This window comes from Equus quagga, chromosome 15, assembly GCF_021613505.1.
Source record: "Equus quagga isolate Etosha38 chromosome 15, UCLA_HA_Equagga_1.0, whole genome shotgun sequence".
NCBI classification, from domain to species: Eukaryota; Metazoa; Chordata; class Mammalia; order Perissodactyla; family Equidae; genus Equus; species Equus quagga.
In genome coordinates, this window is record NC_060281.1 from 80974795 (window position 1) to 80994017 (window position 19223).

A 19223-nucleotide genomic window follows, 5' to 3' on the forward strand; every position below is an offset into this window, starting at 1 on the left:
GGAGTCATTTCTCGGTAGTGTTTGAACTTGAACCCCAAAAGGAAGTCTTGGGCGGGAATGCTGCCTGGGCTTGTGAACAAGCAGAATGGGTCGGCTGGTGTTGCCACCGATTTACTATTGGGGAGGTGGGGCAGATAGATCTCACCATCTGGACTGAAGAGCCTTTCAGAAATGCTAAGGAATTGGATGTGTTTCTAAGTTCCATTTATTTAGCACAAAATTCAAATTTTGCAGCTTTATGAAATTTCGTGTACTCACTCTCAGACCATACATAATACTTCACTGTGGCTCGGGGCCAGCTTGATAAGGGTGGAGAGCCTGTTGCCCACCCTGTGATGACATGTTCAAGCACCCATCGAGTGGAGGTCCTTTGGGGAAGTTTAAAACCACTCCCTTAAGTGACTTGAGGTTGGCTCCCTGAGGAGGACATTTTGATTGAGTGCCACAGGGCACCTGGGAAGCTGGGGTCGGGCTTTGGCATAGATGCCGCTCCGCTTCTTCCCGTGTGACCCTGCTCCTAGAGCTGCTGTAACCTTTCCTTGAAGGAGTAGCTAACTGGATCACATTCCCGCTTCCTGGGTGCTTTCCTCAGCCGGAGAAGAAACGGTGATGGGAGAGGTCAGTGTCATCCTCTATCAGGACGGCATGCGGACCGACACCTGGGGGAGAGTCCACGCTTAGGCATAGAGGCGTGTCTCATGTCGCCTCACTTGTGAGGATGCAGCTGTCACCCACTGTCAGCATCATGGAGGTGGGTGTGAACGAGCTGCGAGAAGCCAACCCACCTCCCACACCATCTCCTGCCCCACCCCCCCACAAGACGAGCCGCATCGAGAAACAGGCTCACTGAGGCCTGTTAGCATCTTCAGCCCGAGCTGGTCAGGCAGGAAGATAGCCTGTGTGATTCCAAAAGAGAGAGACACATAGGGGTGTAAAGTTTTTAAGACAACACGTAAACTGAAAGATCACCTTATAGTTTACAATCAGAGTAATGCTTAAATATTTTAACTTGTCTCTGAAGGAGGTAATTGTGTGTAGGGACAATTATGTTATACCAGACATCTGTGTACTACCTACATCCACAAAGCAATTTCGTAGTTAAATGTATATAAATTTAAATGTGTCCGAGACATTCCATGTTGATAGACTATTTTCTAATTAGTTTGTTATCAAGTAATGAATACTCGATATATATACAAAATACGTGTTAAAGATTCAGCCCTTGGCTTTTAGTAGGTCATTTCCCAGCAAAAGCAGATCTAGACAAGCTCTGTGTCCTACTTGCCAGGGAGGGCAGATCCCGAGCACTCAGGCTCCACTTCTTCGTAAGACACAGTGGTCCCCAAGCCTCTCTGCTCCTTAGACCTGCGATGGCTTACTTTCCAAGCCCGCGGCCCCAGCCCAGCCGATCACACCACAGTCTGGGAGTGAGACACCAGACGTATTTTTTGAAGCTCGCCTGGAGATTCCAAGCTGGAGACGAGTTTGAGAACCAGTGACAGAAGGCATAAGGCCTTCGCCGTCCAGTGAGAAGTTGGGCTTCAACATTTAAAGCTGAGAAGTATTTAATGACACTGACGATGAGGTACGGTAGGGAAACCTGGCTTTTTCCCTTTCCTCAGTGTTCGAATCTAAGCCTCCACTATCCATTCTTCCCTGTATTTTAGATGGAGAATCAGGAATAGAGGGGGACAGGAACTAGCTTCTGATTCCATGATTCCAGTCAATCAAGAGAAAGACTAAAATGGGTAGAATTTTAATCTATATTCTCATCTACAACTGCTTACCTCGGTCCCAAAACCCAGCCACTCACCACTGTTAACTGTCCATTTTTATCTTTATAGATTTGTTCTTCTGGTCCAGTGTCGAAAACTATTGTACCTTCTTTTCCAGGACTGATATAAAACTGTAAACTTAAAAGTAGACAAAATGGTGAATTACTGACAAATTCTTTTCCTCCCTCAGCCTTTCATCTGCAAAAGAAATTCACTTATGAAGCTTTACTAGTTTCAAGATTGAATTCCTTTTTTTTTTTTTTTTTGGTGAGGAAGTTTGGCCCTGACCTAACATCCCTTGCCAATTTTCCTCTTTTTGCTTGAGGAAGATTGTCCCTGAGCTAACATTTGTGCCAGTCTTCCTCTGTTTTGTATGTAGGACTCCACCACACCATGGCTTGATCTGTGGTATGTGGTGTCCAACCCAGCGAACCCCAGGCCACTGAAATGGAGCATGTGAACTTAACCACTATGCCACTGGGCTGGCCCCTGAATTCCTATGTTAATACAGAGTTTTATGGTATATTTGAGTAATCAAAAGGAGAAAAACCATTTCCACACCTGGGAAACTTACCACGTGTTTTCATAATTATTCTCTCATCAATTTGGTACATTAGTTCTTCAAGGGGCCGATTGGAAGTCTGAAGAACTAGCTATACATCTTGCTGTGGAAACTCTTATAGGGAGCTAGGTATTCTCTCAGGTACAGCACGACAGAAACAACACTTACCAAAGTCCAGTCGTGCATCACTTAACAACAGGGATATGTTCTGAGAAAGGCCTGTGTAGTTGCTTTCATCGTTGTGTGACATCACAGAGTGGACTTGCACAAAACTGGATGGTACAGCCTAACGCACACCTAGGCTGTGTGGCACTAATCTTATGGGACCACGGTCTTATAAGGGGTCCATCATTGACTGAAATGTCGTTACGTGGCGTATGACCGTACCCAGCTCTTTCTCTGTCTTCCACATATGATTGTGCTCATCAGGTTATAAAAACTCGAGACCTAATAGCAGCAGTAGAAGTCGAAGGGCAATAAAACAGTACTGCCTGGGAGCATCCTGCTTTCACAGGGGTCCTGGAGCACCGTGCTGTGCCTCATTCAGTCTGAAAATGAGACTCCAGCGCGGCCCTCAGGAACCGCACACCATCCCCGACCAGCCACGTGACTGTGAGGGCGTTGGTTAGCCACGTTGTGCCCATGAAATGGAAAAGGTGGCACCCGCCTCAGAGCTGTTGAGAGAACTGAGTAAGAGGACTCCACATGCCTGGTATGTTTCTTTTGCGTCCTCAAGAAATTTTAGCACTTCCCCTAATCGATTGGTAAGCAGCCTGCAAAGCGGAGGCCCACTGTGCTCAACCAACTCTCCCAGACAGCAGGCTTCAGCAGCCAAGGTGTGGCTGTCACCTGCTCTGGCCCAGAGGGCCACCTCTCACTTGGTGACAGCTTCCCTCAGGAACATGCACACCTTTAAAAACTGAAAGCCAAGACCGCTATTCCCTGAGGTCAAGGAGTGATCACTGACTTCATTTCCCCCAAACCCCAAGTCATAGGGGCGAGGAGGCAGGGAAGCTATCAGGGAGAGCAAGGCTGCCCCACTAGAAGCTTCTTCCCCATCCCTGCTGGTAGGCACTGCTTGTGTAGGGGGAGGAGGCAGACAGAAGTGAAACGATTAGCATTTGCATCTTCCTTGATCCATTAATAAAAATTTAAAACTGAATTTCCTTCCTGAGCTAAAGATGAAACCACCTACCTTCCTTGAACAATGTCTACCAGGTTCTCCTTCTTTGCCAGCACGACGAGTTTTGTAACCGCTTCAAACACGTGTTCACACTGCAAGATGGCATCCCCCTGAGGGGGAGAGGACGTGCGGTTTCAGGAGCGGCATTTAAAAGGAAAAACTCCAATACTGAGGTTTCACAGTGGGCAACCGAACATTTGGGCAGTGTATCCTTTCCCTCCGTTACAGACCGTGGCCGTCATTTACCTTTTGCTTGTTGTCCTCTGGTGAAACATGCATGACTAAGATTCCATCGCTCAGATTGCTAGTAGAGACACCTGAAGACAGACCCAAAGTTAGGGGCCAGGAGCTGGACAACCTGACATTAATTCAGGAAGACACGAGGCGTGCCCCGGGGCTCCCTTGCCCACCCTTTTTCCCTCCTCGCTGGGCCCAGTAGGATGAAGGGCATATTCCAGAAATCAGGATGCTGTGGGGCTGCGAAGGTCTGTGCTCTCAATAAAAAACACGTCATTGAAGAAGGCGACTGTTGTCCAACCTGGATACTTGAGTGAAGGGGCTACCCTGGTATTTATGCCAGAATAAGGGGCACAGGGGGCCCCGGGCAGCCCAGGGCTTCTGTCTCCCAACGGAGGGCTGCTTCAGTCCTAGTGTGCCCAGGAGCTGAGTCAGCCCGGTGGATCGTCTCAAGATTACCTGCCTCTTACCTTTGAGTGCTGCGTACTCTATCTTCTGCTTGATTTTGGCAAGTTCCACCATGTACGCTGCTCTATGAGTAAGAATGAGTTGCCGCTGCCGCGCCTTGAAGCCTTTCCTGTCATATTTAATGACCGGGATACCATACTGCAAAGAGGGTACCGTCACTACGAGGGGAAGCTTACTTCATGGAGGAGGGGGCGGAGTGCCCGGTTGTCACTCAGACCCTGGTGAAGTCCCTTTGGGCACTCAGAGGTGAATAAACGAGTTTTTTCCTCCCCACTGGCTGTGCAGGATAGATTTTGATTCCCAGCTCTGCCTGTAACATTGCCTTTCTGGGGAATTCTAGGCTCTGGCCACGTGCCTCACGGGGCTGCTCTGAGAAGCCAACCGAGATGAAAATGCTCAAAGGGCATTAAAGCCCTCACAGCCAGAGGGTAACCCAATCCAGTCCCACACACTTCTGTTCTCCAGGGAACCAGAAGGGACAGAGCCGCCCCAGACACAGGCTCACCAGCTGCTACAGGCCAGGTGGCAGCCTCCACAGTTCACACCTTGAACTCCTTCGTCCTCTCTGTAACCCCGTTATCCCTGTTCTCAGAAGGATAGAGGCACCGAGAGCTTAAGTAACGTGCTGGGGAGCTCGCAGCTACTAAGTTACGTAATCCACGTCAGCACCCTGCTATACGGCTTCTCGCTAACGGGATGTTGCGTGATTAAGTCACGCTGCGTTTCATAGGAAACCGAACACAGCTCCTAGTGTGACAGACAAGGACCGTAAGCACAGCAACAGGTTCTAATAGTCACGAGGTCCCCATAATCTTACTTAATACCCAGAGCACCACAGTGGAGAGCCTGAACCACCCACATGCACCCCTGCATTTAAACAGCGCTTCCAGACGTGCCGCACGTACAAAGCAGACCCTGTTCTCACTTCCGGAGGGAATCCTGCCTGAGGCAAGGACACGTTCGCTTACCTGGATTTTCTCATGGCTGATGAGTTGAAGCACCTTGGGATTAATGTCTCCTTCGTCTAGGGAAGGAACCAGAATTCGGTGAGTCATCACCAAATTCCACCTGTGCAAAAGCCACTGGCACCTGCTGGTTTTCTGTCCCTCTGTGACCAAGATCTCAACCGGGGAATAGCTGTCAGGAAATGCTACGGAGTCGAGCAAATTCCTTTGATTTTTTTTTAAAAATAGGAAAAGTAAGTACATAGATGGAAAAATGTACTTACCTATCCGACTGTTGGCAAAGGGTTGATTTAAGCTTTCTGCATAGCCTTCTTTCTTTCCCCTGAATATTTCACTTGTAACCACCTTTTGCCGCATCTGGTAATATATAATGTAGATACGAAAACGGGAGCCGTGGGGCTCTTTGGGACAGAGGAGCTTTAGGTCCACGGTATCACTTACTTTCCTGGATAAGCTCTAGGAGGCCTGTCATACTTCCACGTGGACGTCAGAACATATTTCCTGGCTTTGGCCAAAAATATCCTAAAAATTATACTGTCAGACACTGAGGTGGACACTTAAATGCTTATCTCTACTTGCATGGGCCTTCCGGAAGTAGAATTTTCAGAATTTCAGAGAGCAGTTTCTTTCTGCTAGCTCAGAGACCAGACTACAGCCTGTGGGCCGACTCCTGCCTGCTGCCTAGTTCCGTGGTTTTACCGGAACACAGCCTGCCACTCACTCACACGTTGTCTCCGGCTGCTTTCTCGCTACAACGGCAGAGCTGAGTAATTGCAACAAAGATGGTATGGACCGCAAAGCCTGAAATATTTATTATCTAGCCCTTTACGGAAGAAGTTTGCTGTCGTGCCGATGAGCATAAACCAAACCAGACCTCCAGCACAGAAGGGGTCCTGCATCTGCAGGGTAGGGGCCACCTGGATTGTGTTCCCATGGTAACCACAGGGACGATGCTGATTGTAACAGCTGGCATTTCACGAGGGCTCTGTGCCCAGTGGTCTACCTGTGTTTAATCCTCAAGACATGTACGAGGCATGGGCCTAGTGGGACCCTTGGCTTACAGGGGGAATGGTGAGTGAGGACTGCTGATGCTAGTCAGCCAGCTGTAGGGCGGCACCCACCCTCCACCCTCCCGCCACCCACACGCGCACCACGTCCCTACCAGCGCTTTCCTCTCGGCTGTGATTCCGCGGCAGTACTTGCGGACCAGGTTCCTCATGCACATTTTCCTGAGCAGATCCGACGCCTGTGTGGAGAACACACTTCTTTTCCACCTGCCTCGCTCTCACCCTGTCCTGGGCTGTGGCCATCAAAACAGAAAGCTTTGAAAGCACAGCTGAATTCAACTTGCTTTGAAGTACAGCATTAATATTGTATAGCGAAAGAAAGCAGCTAACCTTCCAGTCCTGTGCTAACTTTTCACTACTGCAAAAGTAAATGGTTCTTAAACTCGAATGTGTTGGAGTCACCTGCGGACCTGGCCAAGCCGAGATTCCTAGAGATGCCCGGTCGGGGCCCAGGAATCTTACACTAGGCCTGACTCTGCGCTCCAGACACAGGGTCCTCAGACCATCTTTGAGAAACGTGTTCTAGGTGATAGTCACTCAGGCCACTGGAAGCTACATCCAGCATAGGAACCATTCAGAAGTGCTTTATGTAAACAGACGTCCGTTGGCTTTATAATTCTCGTGAGGATATGACAAATTCAGAGGAGTGGAATTTCTCGTGCAACACTCTTGCAAGGAGATGCCTTGCTAAGGTAGCTCTTTCAGGCCAGGGAGGCAGCAGGAAGAAATAGAAAAGCCAGTCAGTGCCCGAGTCCCTTGCAACACGAGTCCCAGTTTAGTCCTTACATTTTCCAAGATGCCGGGAGGCATCAGCCAGCTCTTGTCCAAGACACTCTTTGGGACGTGATACCGAAGATTCAAGATGTAATTCTTCCGCACGAACACGATAAACTCCTCATTTTCAGGACAAAGAGGCTTGTTGCGATTGATGAATCCCGCTATGAACCTAAACAGCAAGTGTTTTGTTAGTTTCCTGGCCCATTTCTTCACTGGGACTTGTGTTCTCTTGTTCGACTCAGGAGGCCAAAATGGTAGCGATTGTTTAGATGGTCCTGTAGGCCAGAAGCCAGTACTGTAGCCCACAGGCCAGATCTGCCCCCAGGATTTGCTCTATTTCACCCACGCTATTTTTTGTTTTGTTTTTAGTATCTTTAATTAGTTGCCAACAACAACTACAAAAAAATTGAGAGATAGTACACAAAAGCCAGATTTCCAGCTTCCCTTGCAAAATCAGTAGATCTGGCAACACGGGCTGAAGTGGAGTAGTGACTGTCCCTCTGAGGTGGACTGATCTTTCCAGTTTGCTGCAGTCCCCACTGTACCTTATTGTCTCATCCCAGCTCATGAGACTCACTCACTTTACCCACCTGGCATCAGGAGGCATTTGACTTTGACTTTTGAACTAGGCTGAGAGAGCCTACAAATGTATTGAGTTGTGATCATCAAATTAGGGAGCTCAGAGGAAAGAGATGGAACTGATCGCATAAGGGTTGATGTCCTGAAGGGAAGATTACCTTTCTGCACAAGACGCAGAAACTCAACCAAGTCTGTGACCACCCTCTGCAGTGGGCAGTGCTTAGGGACCCCTCCTCCCTCCCATACCCGAGAACTTACTTCCTTATAATCTGCACAGCCCACTTCCTCCTTCTGGCCTCCTTTCGAGCCAGGGCTCCCCGCCAGTGGGCTTCAAGTTTGATGGCTGAAAGAGGTCACTGCCGGCATTAGAAGGTGAGCACAATCATATTTAAATACCAAAGGCTTTTTCAGAATTACCCGTCCACTCCACAAACATCTGGATGCTCACCATGCACTCCGCTAGCCCCAGAGATGGAAAGTGGGATGAATGTTGTCAGTTCTTCCCTGGGGGTGCTCAGACGGGCAGCTGAACCAGGGCAACAGAGGAACATAGAGGGTGCCTGGGAAGCTTCGAGCGAAGCCCCGAAATTATGCCAGGGGGTGAGTTTCCCGAGGTCTTTTGAGGGACAAGATTGCCCCTTGTGATGGTACAGATTAGTCTTTCCACTGCATTTGCTGTGTCTCACCCAGTGTTTACTTTTACTTGTCTACATTTAAAAATTGGGATACATAAACAAATTGGGACCCACAAAAATTACATTTCTGGCTTGTTCCCCAATTTTTAAATGCTTTTCAGACTTTTTTCAGTTATTCAGATTTTTTCAGTGCTTTTCTTTTATCCCTCATAGCAGCATTGTTTCTGTTATAAAAACAAACAAACTGGAAACAACCCAAATGTCCATCAACAGAGCGGCTGAATTGTGCTATACTCATGTAGCTCAGGGGTTAGCAAACTGCAACCCTTGGGCTGGCCGCATGTTTTTGTAAATTAAGTTTTATTGTCACATGGCTGTGCCCATTCATTTATGTATTTGCCTAAATACATACATGCCTAAATACTTTGATGCTACCAGAGCAGAGTTGAGTAGCTGCAACAGAAACCATATGACCCACAAGTCTAAAATATTTACTATCTAGTCCTTTAAGAAAAGTTTGCTGACCTCTGATATAGTGGAATACTATGCAGCTATGAAAATGAATAACTAAATCTACACCTCAGAGTGCAAAAATGTCACAAGAAATACAAGGAGTATAATTTTTTAAGTTCAAAGCAGGACAGTGTATAAATATATTATTTAGTAATGCATCCATAAATGGTAAGAAAATTAATAAAGGGAAACTGCACTAAAATGGAGTTAGGAGACCAGAAGGGGGAGCTCTCATGCAATACTGTGGATGTCAATTACAGAAAGGACTGTCAATTACAGACCCCAACAGAAGAATCTCCAACAGGAAAGAATCATGAGTTACAGGCGCCAACAGGAAAAGATGTACATTGCAGCTCCTGAAATTGACTACCTTAGCAACTCACCAGTGAGAAAGGTCACTCTTGCTTCCCACCAAAGGACTTTTGTTCTAAACAACCCCTCCCAACTTCCTCCTTTTTTTCTAGAAAATAATGTTCCTCTCCTTTGCTTGCTGGACTTGCCTTTGGCTTTTGCTATAGCTGGCTTGTCCTGAATTGCAATTCCTCTGCTATTCCTGAAGAAACCTATCTTGCTGGTAAAATACCTGGCTATTTTATTTTTATGGTCAACAATGGTAAAACTGTAAAGACAAACAAGGGAACGATAAATGCAAAATTCAGGAGAGTGGTCACTTCTAAGAATTTTGTGTGTGTGTGTGTGTGTGTGTGGTGTGTCTGTGGGGGGATTTGAGAGGTGACTGGGGGAGAGACAGAGGGGAGGGGCTCATGGCATTAGTAGCCTTTTAAAGAAATTATTCTTTAAACATGCATATGTTGGATCAAATAAAACAGGTCCGTGGAACAAATATAGGCCCCTATGTTATAATCTCCAGTCAACAGAGTAAAAATGAGAAGAGGCCTCAGAACTGGACCCCACAGCCACCAAGGTTTCAAGGACAGGGTTTCAAGGGGAGAGAATGCTCACAGGAGCCTGCGTCTCCAGGAGCCACGTGGCTAAGAGAGAAACTGCAGAGTTCTGGCCCATTTGCACACTGGCAAGTTTCTATTTAATCCTTACCTGCTTGTCTTTTTTTCAGGTATGTTCTCCTTTCTAGGCAGCCTTTGTATGTGGCTTGGATTCTCGCAACTTAAAATAAAACAAAAGTTTGGTGAAACGGCTTTCATTTGTGGTCGTGACCTTGAGAGGGGATGTCAGAAGTGGTCCTGAGGGCATGCAGCGGAGAGCGACAGAGGAAGCCAAGCAGCAGGCAGAAATGAGGCGGCCGGTTACATTAGCCTGGCTGCCAGAAGCTGTCCAGTAGCTTCCTTTCTTCCTTCCCCCAGGGTAAGGAACAGAGCCCGTGGTAAGAGCCCCCATCTAGAGGGTCCACTGGCCGCTGGTTCCCTGCGAGGCATCCTCCCCACACCCAGCCAAGGTCCCACCACAGGCCAAGTTCCTCGAGGGTCCCGTAGACCAGCAGTGTCACATCCCTTGGGAGCTGGTTAGAAATGCTGGCTCAGGCCCCCGCAGCCAGTATGCCCATTAACCAGATCCCCGGTGATTGGTGCCCAATGCTGCAGGGATCAGAAAAAGACCACCCAGCACAGTGGTTAGGAGCCCAGGCCCTGAGGCCAGAGAGACCCATGTTCACAGCCCAGCTCTGCTGTTTACTAGCTGTGTGGCCTCCAGCAAGTTACCAACATCTCTGGGACCCAGATTCCCTGAATGTGAAGTGGAGATGATAACATCACTCCATAGGTTTGTTCTGAGAATACAAGGAGATCACGAGTGCGAAGGATTTATCATGCACCTGGCGCACAGCGAGCGCTCAGATTACTCAAGCAGAGTCCTTCTCCACAGACCAGTTTAGATTTCAAGGGCCAGCCCCTCTCCCCCAGGAGTTTCCATTTTTTATTTTTCTCATCCCCCTCGCCCCCCCTATCTAACTTTCGTCATTTGCCCTTCACAACAAACCCCCTGGCTGTATAGGCTTTGAAGCCGTACCTTCCAACATCAGATACTTAAACAAATGAAAATTTTTAACTTTTCATTTAAGCGGGATGGACTCTCGAGGATTTAGGTCCTCGTGTGGCACATGAAGGTTGGCTCCAGACTGGAACTGAGGCAGCCCCACAGCATTCCAGGTTCCATGTGCATCCATGACTGCCCTCCAGGCACTCATCAAGGCATCAGTTCACGTGTGTCTTATCATAATCCCATACCTTGTTCCTGGTTTCCAAAGGGAATGCTTCTAACATTACATCAAACACCCATGTTTAAGATGTACCCCAAGCTAAGCTTGTTCATTTTACATTCTATTGAAATCAGGGAAGAAAAAGAAAAATCATACCTAATTGATGTTTACTAAATTCGAAGGCATCTTCAGTAGCAAACAGAGTTCTGGGGAAACGAATGAATATTTTGGTTCTAGAAGGGGAAAAAAAATGTTTTCATTATTAATTGGTCAGTTACCATCTCTATTGAGTTGAATAATGTCCCCCAAATTCATGTCCACTCAGATTCTCAGAATGTGATTTTACTTGGAAATAGGGTCTTTGCACACGTACTCAAGGTAGGGATTGAGATGGAATCATATGGAATTAGGGTGGACCCTAAATCCAATGAGCGTGTCCTTATAAGAGACAGAAAAGGACACAGAGAGAGAGGGACAGGGAAGGCCGTGTGAAGACAGAGGCAGAGGCTGGAGTGACGCGGCCACAAGCCAAAGGACGCCAGGGGCCACTGGAAGCCGGACGAGGCAGGAAGGATCCTCCCACAGAGCCTTCTGAGGGAGCGTGGCCCTGCCGACACCTTGATTTTGGACTTCTAGCCCCCAGACCTGTGACAGCATCGATTTCTGTTGTTTTGCGCGCAGCCAGTCTGTGGTAATGTGTCAGGCAGAGCTGGGAGACTAATACTCCATCCTAAGCCAGAGTCACTTCCCTAGGCTTTAAAACATGATGACAAAGAACACGAGTCTAAGTTTAAAAGAAGATCCCAGCAACCGGAAGAGAGAAATTATAAATATCCATCTCATATTGTCTGCTCCATTCACCCCCTCACCCTTTGAGGGAGACTTCCCAGGGCAGCCACTGGGGGCAGCAGTGCGTCCTGCCACGCGATCCCGCTTCCACATCCCAGGTTCCCGAGTCAGGCACAGATGCCACCTCTGAGCTCCCTGGTCGCCTCCCTCAGGATGTGCTGAGCCTGACTCCCCTCAGGGATCTGGCTTGGAAAAGTACCTGATTCTTGGAGCAGGGCCCAGAACAGAAGCATAAGGATGGAGAGGGGCCAGAGTGGCCACAGAGGGCTGCGTACGAGGGGGAGTTAGGAGCGGGCATAGAGAGCCCATTGATAGATTCAAAGGCAGACAGCCCTGCAGCTGGACTCTCCATGGCCTGGGGATGGAACCTCTACATACTTGGGCACTGATCCTTGCAACCGAATTACCGCTGACCAAAATGACTAATGGAATAGGCTAAAATCTTCCCGGTTCACCCCACTGAGTTCTGCCTCAAAGCTTTCAACGTGTACGGAAGTTCTCTCGCTCACGGACAATGACGACTGTGCAGGATTGATACTCAGAGTTGTAGAGGAGCTTCCACATCACGTATGTCCAAATATCCCCTCTGGGAGGTCCTGCGTACATCTGAACAACGAAAGACCAAGCACACCGAGGCTGGGGGCGTCACTGGTCCACTCCTCATTTTGCAAGCAAAGCGGCTCATCCCGGCCCCCAGCCAGGTGTAGCGCACAGGGCTCCTTTATAACTTAATCTCCTCCGACAGGCAGCAATATTGCCCTTCTAACCATTTAGGGGTCGTGGGAACCTCTGGTTTGTAGCTGCTCGATCAGAAGCACAGTTAACAACTTGGATTGTGACTGGCATCTGAAGTGGCCAGTGAGGGTGGGGCTTGTCTTATGGGACTGAGCCCTTAACCTGTGGGATCTGGTGCTATCTCCAGGTGGGCAGTGTCAGAGTTGAGTTACATGGTAGGACACCCAGCTGGCGTCAGAAGTGTGGAGCATTCTGAGCGTAAGGGAATTCTCGAGAGAAGAGGGGACACAGGAGAATTTTTTCTGTACAGAGATCATTTAAATTGAATGGATGGACATATCGGCTGGTAAATCTATGTAAATTCCTGAAAAATTAACTCCCAGGCTCTAGATGGATACGAATCAACGCCCAGGACTTTTTGATGGCGATTTCCTGGCCACCTACCTCCCTAACTTGTACTCCTCGGGTTTGTAGCCAATGTACTTGATCAACCGCTCGACGCCCTCTGCTGGAGGCCCGTGCCAGTGCGGCCAGGTGTCTGGGCACAAGGACTTGTACCTAGAGAGAGAGGAGAGGAACATCCAGAAAGCCGTGGGATGTTACACTCACGCCCCAGCGGACGGCTTCTCTCCTCTGTTGTACGCCAGCCACTCAGTGTACTGTGGTAGACCCATCACTTCCTAGAATTCAACGATACGCATTTGGTGAGAAAGATAAAAAGAGAAACTCAACAGGTGGGAGATTTGGCCTGTCTTTGTAGAACAATGACATCATCAAATGACTCAATTCCATGCCTAGGTATGTATGCAAGAGACACGACAACACGCTCCGTGCAGAAGCTTATATGTGAATGTTCACAGCGTCATTATTCATAATAGACACAAGGTGGGAACAAACTAAATGTCCATCGATGGACAAATGAATGGATAAACAAATGTGATCCAGCACAGGAGGAAAAGGTACCATGCTTTGCAAGTGACAGGGGTCTCTCAAGAGTAATTTGGGCCCCAACGCTGATTAAGAACCTGATTCCAGCATAAAATGCAACTCCAAATATGCTGTCAGCAGAAAGATAACCATGATATCTATAATGTAACAAAATAAGTGGATGCAGAACTCAAAAGTGCCTGTGGACCAAATCTAGAAGCAATACAACTGGGGCCGTTGGCCTGGAAACACACTGCATGGCTTTGAGCCCAGCTCAGGAGCTGGACAAATCACTTCGCCTCCTCCCTCGTGTAACATGAGCAATAACAGGCCCCTCGTCGTGGGTTCATCATGGGCTTGAAATGAGGTAATCCATGGGAAGGATTTGGCACGGTCCAAGACCTCAAAAAATGTTAGCTATGGCATTCCTATTATGCTTCTTCCCCTTAATATAATCATTATATGGTTTGCATTATTTTAAAGTCAAATTTTAAACTATTAAAAACGTGTATTTTCCTGGAACTGTACTTTAGGAGCAAGTCCATTAAGGCATTGCAGTGGACTGAATGTGTCCCCCAAATTCATATGTTGAAATCCTCACCCCCAAGGTGATGCTATTAGGGGGTGGGGCCATCAGAAGGTGATCAGGTCATGAAGGTGGAGGCCTCATGATGGGGATTAGTGTCCTTAGAAAAGGGACTCCAGAGAGATCCCTCGCCCTCTTTCCACATGTGGGAATACAAGAAGATGGCAGTCTGCAACCCAGAAGAGAGCTCTCACCAGGACCTGACCACGCTGGCACCCTGACCTCAGACTTCCAGCCTCCAGAACTGTGAGAAAGAAATTTCTGTTGTTTACAAGCCACCCAGTCTGTGGTATTTTGTCACAGCAGCCCAAACGGACAAAAGCAGGCATTAAGTGTCACGTGTTCTTCCCTGATTACCTCCCTCTGTCTAGACACATACGCAAAAGCAGAGATTCATGCCATGCCCCCAGGGAACACAGTGCAGCCTCAGGCCCTGTCCAGTCCACTTTCATCCCTAGCACATTCCCTGGAAGCCGCCCAAACTTGGGCTAGACAGACGCAGAGGGAACAGGGAGATGGCTGCAATGCCTGCAGGACTAGTAACCTCTGTCCTTTTCATCTCTGAGTTGCAGTCAAAGCAGTGCCAGGCAGGGTGTGCACATTCGGGCATCTCCAGCCCAGTCCCATGGACCCCTCCTGCCTCTCCCCAAGGCCACCTGCAACCATGCTGGCCTCCTAGCAGGTCCTCCAGCCTGCCCAGTTCCCACCACCAGGCTTTCCTGCCTGCATTATCGTCCCCCAAATATCCTCACGCCTCCCTGCCTCACTCAGAAGCCCTCCCACCACCTCACCTACGGGAGGAACCGCCACACTTCCCCTTACCCGGGTTCATTTTCCTTCAAAGAATGTATCCCCACCTGACTTCCTATATCTCCTTGTTGTCACTGGGCTCCGCCGCTAGAAAGTAAACTCCATGCGGGCAGGGATGGGGTCTGTCCTGTCTGCCACGGTTACTCCAGCACCTAGGACAGCGCTGGTGCAGGGCAGGCGCTCGCTGGTGTTTATGGAAAGAATAAATGAGGCTCACACAGCAGCAGAGTAGAAAAAAGACAGATGAAATTTTTTTAAAAAGGCAGGATGAGGGAACATCGAGTGCGTGTGTGTTTGGGGGGTGGAGTGGGCAGCCATCTTCACCAGAAATCAGATTCAGAAAAAGGGATGTGATAAGCGTGAATGGATGACAAGTGGCTGATGAACAAGAATGGTGTGCAAAGGAGTACATTTAAAAAAATACTGGCAAATAGGCTGGCCGTTCCTCAATTAAACATTGAGTTATCACATGACCCAGTAATCTACTCCCACATATACACCCAAAGAAAGGAAAACCTATGTCCACACAAGAACTTGTACGTGAGTGTTCCTAACAGCAACACTCATAACAGCCCAAAGTGGAAACAACCCAAATGCCTATCATTGATGAATGGATAAATGAAATGTGGTCTATCCCTACAATGGAATATCATTCAACCATATAAAGGAATGAAGTACTGACAGATGCTACAACATGGATGAACCTTGAAAACACTATGCTAAGGGAAACAATTCAGTCACAAAAGTCCACTTATTATATGACTCCGTTTGTGTAAAATGTCCAGTATAGGGAAATCTATAGAGACAGAAAGCAGATTAGTGGTTGCTTAGGGCTGGGGTGGGGGTGGCAAGGAGATAGGGGGTTTATAGCTGAAGGGTACAAGGTTTCCTTTTGATGATGAAAATGTTCTAAAGCGGACTGTGCTTGCACATATCTCTGAATACTAAAAACCACTGACACTTTAAGTGGGTGAATCGTATGGTACATGAATTATATCTCAATAGAGCTGTTTAAAAAAGAAAACCATGGCTATGCATTGGCAGTGTGATCCAAAAAGGGTGACAGATGAAAGACAAAAGGAGAGGGGACAAAGAGGAAAGTGGTGTGACAACCAGCCTCCAACACTAGACTTCTTGAAGATCCCACGTTCCTTCATCCCTGTCTTCCAGAGGGGACACCTGTGATGGTGCTTCATGGTTCTAAGGGTTTGAGGATTGGGGATGAAAACGCCTGTCCAAATGTACTTACAGTGTAGACCAAAGCCAGGCAGAGGTGCCCAAGCTAGGGTCCTGGGCCCCTCTATGGGACCTGCAAAGGCAGTATTTGGGGTGGGGGGATTGTCTCTAAGTCTTGCCACTGTTTCTGAAACCCAAAGACAATTATGCCATTTCTCAAAATAAGAACACACAGGTCAATAACATTCCACGTGTGTTTAGGTGAAATTGTATCAACTCAAAAGGTTAATGCTAATCACACTCATCAGAGGTTTACATCAGCTGGTAGACACATCATTAAAATAACAACAGTGAAGGGGCTAGCCCCGTGGCTGAGTGGTTAAGTTCGTGTGCTCCGCTTCGGCGGCCCAGGGTTTCGGGTTTGGATCCTGGGCGCGGACATAGCACTGCTCATCAGGCCATGTTGAGGCAGCGTCCCACATGCCACAACTAGAAGGACCCACCATCTTTAAAAAAATATATAAAAAAATAACAACAGTGAGGAAACAGATTATTACTTAATAGATGCATATAAGTAGATATCAATTATCAAGACACGAGGCTCATGGGAGAAAAGCAAGCACAGTCCTTGGTAGAGACAGATCTGAGATCACTAAATTAGGGGCTGAAAATAAGAGCACAAGAAAACGTTGACATTTCAGAGTGCAGGATCTCGATGTAAGTTGCAAAATGCAAGGAATTAGATAAAAAATGTGAGCTCGTGCACATGATTTTTATAATCTTAAAATTATACTTCAGAAGAAACCTAATATTGGGGCCAGCCCAGTGGCGCAGTGGTTAAGTTCGCACGTTCTGCTTCGGTGGCCCAGGGTTCACTGGTTTGGATCCCGGGTGCAAGTCTATGCACCACTTGCCAAGCCATGCTGTGACAGGCGTCCCACATATAAAGTAGAGGAAGATGGGCACGGATGTTAGCTCAGGGCCAGTCTTCCTCTGTGAAAAGAGGAGGATTGGCGGCAGATGTCAGCACAGGGCTAATCTTCCTCAAAAATAGAGAGAGGGAGAAAGAAAGAAAGAAAGAAGAAGCCTAACATTAAGTTGAAATACGAAATGGCCAATATGCAACCATTTTGACTTACAAAAATGACCATTTTATTATGCTTCTCTTGAGAGTGTGAGAATGTGTTGTTATTCCGGCAAGAAATTCACACAAATTAGCATGCAGCCCACCACCAATGAAGCATTGGAGCACAGGCAGTTTGGGTGATGGTAGCAGGGGGAGGGGGGAGTATATCACCAAATCCTTATGAACTTGACAGCAGACAAGTTAACCCCCATGTTATGGATAAGGAAATAGGTTACAGCTAGAAGAGAAAGAATGGGGATTCCAATCCAAGACTGTACACTTCCAACGCCCATCTTCCCACCACTACACCCACTTCTCCTGACAGCCCATGAGGCCAAGGGGATCTGCTCCCAGACTGACCACACTAAACCAGCACCTGGGTCACCATGGAACGTCTTCCCCAGCTTAGTACAGACCCAGCAGAGCGCAGCCCACGTGTGCCCCCTGGTGGCAGGTCTGTCTGTGCACTCAGCCTTGCGCTTCCTGGATTGCAAGTAGTAATGAAGGGCTCAGTGAAATAAAGAGAAGGTGTTGGCTTCCTAGTCCCTGAAATGTTAGTGTTCATCACTATCACCGCTCAGCAGTTAAGAACCAAACTGAGTCCCCTGGGGCATGGGCTTTTATTCCTCACCATATCCAGAGGCTCACACAGAGCAGGTGCTTGACCTTACTGGCTTCAGATCGACAAAACAAACTTTACCTCTGCAGGAAATGCTCGTATTTCCGCCGGTACGCGAAGCCCGCCCGTCTCACCCGCAGGTGCTCCATCAGCCCCAGGTACTTGACCTGATGCCTTATGAGGAAGTCGTCGAACTGGCCTTCGGAAACACAGAAGGGAGAGCAACAGCAAAGGACCCCGTGGCTCGGTCTCAACCAAGACAGACCAGAGGCTGCACACGGATGATCTGTGGGCTGGGTCTGGCCACAGACTTGTTTTGTTAGGCTCTACTTGTGTGTCTTTTAATAGGGGGATTTTACGGGAAAATCTGGGTTTTGGTTTCTCTTGAAAAAACCATGAGATCTGGCCATTCTGGGCCCAAACACTCACATGGCAACAACTGGCTGGAAGGGAGGAGGGCTGCGCCTTAGACAGGGTGTGCCCTCTCCAGTTTGCCACAGTCCCCTCCACTCCCTATTGTCTTACACCCAGCCTGCTTCACTCATTTGCTTTTCCTCCCTGGCCTCTGTAAGCCTTTATATGACTTTGTTATAGATCACGGCACGAGCTTAGAAAATATCCAAGTCATTCACCATTTTGGAAGATGGCTCACTGGCTGGAGAGAAGCAACCTTGCTTCCTTTCACCTCTGATGTCTGCCTGGCTCAGCTGTGTTGCTCCTGAAACTGACCAAGTTCTGAGCAATGCTCACTCAGGACCACCAAAGGAACTCCCCTTATTTAAAACCCCAAACAATGAATGCACAGAGGAAAAGGAGCAAGTCTGTGGTGGTTTTCAGGATTTTAACCCACTGCCATCTTGGTCTTCCTCGCAGCCTTATTCCCTGAGCTCAGTGTTTAGAACGATTCACCACTCACTGGGTTCCTTCTTCTCATTGGGCTTGATGCAACGGATGTACGAAGGTTCCTTGGAGATAAGAATTTCCAGAAGGCTGCTCAGGCTGTTTTTAAACTGAGTCCCCACCTGCAGGGAGAGAGAGAAGGAGCTAAGCAGACATTGCTGCTCCCAGCTAATACAGAGAAGATGCTCAGGGCATAAGACTCAGGCCCTTTAGACCGAAACTCTCAACAGGATGTCCTACTTGTTACCTGTTACAGACTATTTTGCTCACTAAGAGAAGGCTTGGGATGTCCTGCCCCGAAAAGCCCAAACCTGTTCTGCTCAAGCGAAAGCTGGACAAGCATCCGTCCAGGATGCTCCTCTCACCCAGCAAGTACCGGGTGAGCACCTCGTGGGAGCCAGCATCGCTGTCGAGCCAGTCACCCTCCACCACCTTCCCCTGTTTCCTTGTTACCAAGCTTCCTTCACGACACTCGCGATAGCACAAGTTCTTCCTTTACTTGATAGTATTTTCCTATACCCTTTCTCACTAAATTGTAAGCCGCGTGAGGACAGGGGCCTT

The 19223-nt window shown here is 48.1% G+C and overlaps 1 protein-coding gene across 1 annotated transcript in view; it reads right to left on the bottom strand.

The window, feature by feature from the left end:
* Window positions 1–1063: 1063 nt before the first annotated feature.
* Window positions 1064–19223, bottom strand: part of MYO1H (myosin IH) — a 44135-nt gene continuing 25975 nt past the window's right edge. Inside the window, exons 17-30 of the mRNA XM_046640055.1 lie at window positions 18679–18784; window positions 17844–17961; window positions 12963–13076; window positions 11091–11167; window positions 9818–9886; window positions 7872–7956; window positions 7044–7203; window positions 6353–6436; window positions 5454–5547; window positions 5194–5249; window positions 4228–4363; window positions 3767–3837; window positions 3533–3630; window positions 1064–1913 (exon numbers count right to left, since the gene is read on the bottom strand). Of these exons, the coding sequence (XP_046496011.1) occupies window positions 1784–1913; window positions 3533–3630; window positions 3767–3837; window positions 4228–4363; window positions 5194–5249; window positions 5454–5547; window positions 6353–6436; window positions 7044–7203; window positions 7872–7956; window positions 9818–9886; window positions 11091–11167; window positions 12963–13076; window positions 17844–17961; window positions 18679–18784 (1398 nt within the window). The 3' untranslated portion in view covers window positions 1064–1783. The remainder of the gene's footprint in view (window positions 1914–3532; window positions 3631–3766; window positions 3838–4227; window positions 4364–5193; window positions 5250–5453; window positions 5548–6352; window positions 6437–7043; window positions 7204–7871; window positions 7957–9817; window positions 9887–11090; window positions 11168–12962; window positions 13077–17843; window positions 17962–18678; window positions 18785–19223) is intronic.